This window comes from Aristolochia californica, unplaced genomic scaffold (assembly GCF_029961685.1).
Source record: "Aristolochia californica isolate CCGP_79_NKW_82.1479 unplaced genomic scaffold, dmAriCali1.0.hap1 SCAF_7, whole genome shotgun sequence".
NCBI lineage: Eukaryota > Viridiplantae > Streptophyta > Magnoliopsida > Piperales > Aristolochiaceae > Aristolochia > Aristolochia californica.
The window spans coordinates 35,760,498-35,765,095 of NW_027182268.1; the positions used below are offsets into that span (position 1 = coordinate 35,760,498).

The 4,598-nt window shown below is 46.8% G+C and overlaps 1 protein-coding gene across 1 annotated transcript; it reads right to left on the reverse strand.

The window, feature by feature from the left end:
• Positions 1 to 661: 661 nt before the first annotated feature.
• Positions 662 to 2,856, reverse strand: LOC137937039 (polyphenol oxidase I, chloroplastic-like). The gene is made up of 2 exons (XM_068782066.1): positions 2,539 to 2,856; positions 662 to 2,435 (listed from the first exon to the last, which is right to left on the reverse strand). The coding sequence occupies exons 1-2, from the start codon at positions 2,643 to 2,645 to the stop codon at positions 776 to 778; spliced, it is 1,767 nt and encodes a 588-aa protein (XP_068638167.1). The 5' UTR covers positions 2,646 to 2,856; the 3' UTR covers positions 662 to 775.
• Positions 2,857 to 4,598: the final 1,742 nt, after the last annotated feature.

Sequence of the window (4,598 nt, forward strand, 5' to 3'; positions counted from 1 at the left end):
AATGCAGAACTCGATTCTCCCACAGCACCGGTGACCGGAATAAAGTTGGAGGAACGTGGAGCAGAGTCCACCCATGATTTGCGAGACACCTGTCTCATTCATGGCTCCCACTCAGTTTTGCATCTCGACAATTAAGAATCTCACCGTTGTTCAACTTTAAAATAAACTCGTTAAAGATTATTTATTAAATTAATAGTATAAATTGTTTTTATATTTATTAATTTCGTCTTTAGTTAATTAATAATTACTCTTTATTTTCTTCAAAACCAGTAACAAAGTCTTGGACTCGTATTAAGACACCTTAAGTTGCCACCACCTACCCATCCTACCTACTACACTGCCACATTCACGGGCTCCACCAAATCACCAACATCTGTCTACACATTTACGTGCCTACTACACTGCCACATACGCGGGCTCCACCAAATCACCAACATCTGTCTACACATTTACGTGCCTACTACACTGCCACATACACGGGCTCCACCAAATCATCAACATCTGTCTACACACTGTCTACACATTTACGTGCCACTCTCCTCTTTCACACATTTAGTCAAAAAACTACAAACTTGGATATTTGGCCATAACACGCCAAACCAACATAGTCAATAGTCAATAGTCAATAGTCAAATACAAAACGTACGGTAATAAACAACAGTACTCGACTCAATTCCAGAATATTATTATTTTATTTTATTATATTAGACATTATGAATGTTCAAGCAAAAACTTTTTTTTTTTAAATAAAAAAAATGAAAAATACTGAAACGCTTCAACGCATGTATTCGATCCGTACACCTTCCACGGCGACATGAACTCCGGTACCGCCCTTCGGAACCAACGATACCCAAATGCTTTCTTCTCCGTCCGCCTCCAAATCCTCCAGCAACTCCGATATCCCCAGCTTCAGAGTCGCCTTCGTCTTCTTCGTCGAGTCACCCTCCCTCTTTACTATCCTCACCCCGTGCCGCGCATTCACGAACGTCCCTGCGAACTCCCTCGATTCGGGTCCTATGCCGTTCTCATCCACCGAGTTCACCAACACGTCGAACTTCACGTACACGTCCTTCTTCACGTCGATCCCGTATACCACCAATATCTCCTCTTCTTCCTCTTTCTCTTGCTTGCTTCGATGCCTCTTCGGCCTGCTCACCTTCACCCTTATCGTCGTGTCCAGGATCCGACCCTCTGCTCCAAAGTACGGAGTACTAGCAGACTGGCTCGGAAGCCGCAGCCCGTTCTTCGTCTCCCTCAGCATTAGAATTTGGCGTGCCAGCTTCGGGGGAATCGACGGCTTCGGTCGAGCATTCAGCCACGGAAGTTCTGCTTCTTCGTAACCGTAACGGAGTTTGTCTATGTCGAGGCAGTCCCGAATCTTGATCCTCACCAACTGCCGGTTCTCGTCGTGGAAGTAAAAGTAGCTGTCCAGCCAGACAGGGTCCACAAACTCCGGCTCGTGTCCCTTGAGCTGCTTCCAGACCGTCCAAAGCCGGTCGATATTGGCATGGTGGGCGTAGAAGATGGGGTCTCGCGCTGCCGAGTAGAAAGCGCCCATGTTCTCTCGCTCCGGCTGCAGGCCGCTCCCAACCCAAGTGTGTAAAGCATTGTGAGGTGCTACCTCGATCGTCCCCGGCCCGTCGCACTCTCCTTCTTCTCCTGGGTAACGCTTACACCCCATGAAAAGCTCGGTTTTCTTCGCGCCCGATACCATCTGGGTGTACATGAACGCCAGATTGGATTCTATTTGTTCCTGGGGGCCGAGCCCTTTTTCGACGTAGTCGAAACTGTCATCCACGATCTCGGATGGAAGGTGCAAACTGTCTCGGTCTTTGTCCGCGTAAGCTCCGGTAGTGTAGAAGCTGGGGATGACCATGCCCGCGGGGTGATCCCAGTTCCAGTATGGAAGTGCAAAGGTGTCATCTCCGATGAGCTTTTGGACGATACGCTCGTGGAAGTAGATGTGTATCCGATGCCAAGGGAAGAAGATCCACGACCTATGGATCTTGTAGAAGTAGGAGGAGTTCAGCTGGTTGTAGGCACCAGTACAATAGATGCAGTGCATGTCGGCCTGGCGCATGAAGCTGAGGGGGTCCTCGTATGGAAACTGTTTCATGATCTTAATGGCTTTCTCGTACTTGGCAATGTAGTCCTCATCCATCAGATGGGCTGGGCGACGGATCCGCTTCGGTTCTGAAGGGCTCGGAAACTGGAAATCGACTACCGGCTCATCCGATTCCCGTTTCGGGGGGCAACAGTAGACAGGGACATCGGCGTCCGTGAGCGATCTGTGACACGTAGAAAGATCTGCAGCCAGAGGAACGTGCCGATGCTCGTTGGCCTCCTTACCGCCAGTGAAAGTTGTCTCACCGGAAATTCTGCCGAACGCGCTCTTGACCCACTGGAAGGTCGAGGAGAAGTCGAGAAGATTATTCCTATACAGGTAAAAGCAGACCGTAGGGCAGAGTGAGTAAAACTGGTGGGTTTCTTTCTTTCCAAGCGGAAATCGAAACAACCTACATGTAATTAAATGCTTACCTCAGCTTAGGTGATGGATCCTGAGACTGCTGAGCTAGAACATGCGCCGAGAAGAATGCCAGGACGAAAGCGAAGAGGAGCGTAGCAGACCAGAGCTTCGCTCCCATGGCTACACAGGAGGAGCTTCTTCTTCGTCTCTGTGAAAGTTGGGGGGGACTTGGAAAATGAACAAACTTCCTTCTGGGTGGCTCTCTCGATTAGGGGATATGTCCCATTTATCTGTAAATTAAATCCATGGAGGAAATGAGACGCAACGTCGTGCTCGTGTTCTTGAACTCTTCTAGGGACGACTGAGTCCGAAATGACGACAGTACGGGGGAAAGCCGCTTAAAGATCTGCAGTGTCGACCAAGACTGAGACGCGGATTTCTTTTTAAAATTCAAAGAAAATTTTACTAAATTACCCATATTTTAAAAAATATTTACAAAACCAACAAACAGATAAACTTAATTTGAAAAATACTCTTCTTTGACCGTCACCTGTACACTTGGAAAATCCAATGCACAAGTCAGTATTAACCACCAACATTGCAACACATCATCAGACACAACGCCATCCGAAGATAGCATGTACCACGTCATCTAACACATATCATCAATTGCCACTCTTAAAATTAAAACTCTTTTGATTGACACTTCAAACTTCGAATGTAAAACGTGTTGCCACGTGACTTACGTGGGCACGAGTACCCTTCTCTCGAGCATGGACGTCCGAAAAGCCACTGAAAATTCGTGAAAAGAAAAGACCGGAAAGGCGAGGGAATTGCATTTGATCCCCCGTGCTGCACGTGGGAATTTCTACCCTGTTATATTATTCTTATTCTACACGCAGGCTCAGCTTTTGAACAAATGCTCAGCGCTGAATCCTCAAAACGGACAAAGAGAAAGGCCAAGGTGGCGTAGCTGACCTCAACTCCTCTTTCTGGTTGCAACAAGGGAAATGTTTTTGATGTGGGTGTTATCCAACTGCCCAACCGAGACTCACTTTGAGGTTTTCCCTTTGATCCTGCAACTAGGCCGCTTAACGATGAAGAAAAAACTGATGGAATGGCGGAGCCGCCACCATACCGCCCAACCGATGGCAATTCGGAACAGTATGACATAAACGCCTCTCCCTTCACCCTAACATTTTCCTTTATCAATCAAGAGTGAGACGCGACGAAATCCGATAGAAAACAGGTCGGAAAGTGTTTCTGGTACTGCCTCCAGAAGAAGAATGAACGACTAATCACACTGATCTTTCTCTCGTCAACGGCCGCCGCCTACCTCCGCAAGCCAACCCATCCCTTGCTCTTGGTCAGGCTGTGCAAACTGTCCTGAGCACAAGTTGCAATGTGTACACTAGCAAAGATAGGAGAAGTTAAACGATTGACAATTTCCTTAAGAGTCCACGATAATATTGGGTGCAACCCAAAACCAGAATCAGTCTTCCAGCACCTGCTAGCACAGCATACTAAAATCTCTCAGCCGATTCTTGGCGACCTTCCATTTTCTCGCCAGCAACATGACTTCTACCGAAGCGCCTTGTGTCGGGTCTTCCAGAGGTAACCTTTCTCTTCTCTGTCTCGATCCCATCTGCTGGAAGTAGTGGGAATAGAGCCTCTTCCAGCAATAGAAATTCGTAGAAATGTCTTCTATTCCTCCCCCTGTAGTAGGGCCGTCACTAAGTGGGACTTCCAGCGGATTGAACTACTACACACACAGTCACAGTGTGCGTTACATTATGATTCTGAGACATAATTCCGCTGTTTTGTTTGAATCTTTTCTGATCCAGTTTCTTGCCTCAATTTTTTTTTTTTAAAATCATTCTTCTTTGGTTGTCTGATTTTACAGGCGCAAGCTCTTTGTCGATCCTGATAGACTGTGGTGAGCATATTCAGCAGGTTCTTCGTTTCTTCCTCAGGTCTAAACTTCTGGTGCAGTGAATTAGGTGTAACTATGAAACTTCAATTTACTCCTCATAACTGTTATGGCATTAGCACCTGTAGTGGGGACAACTTTCACCCTTTGGCATTTTCTCTTCTATTCCACTTCACACGGAAATCCTGTAATTTTATGTAT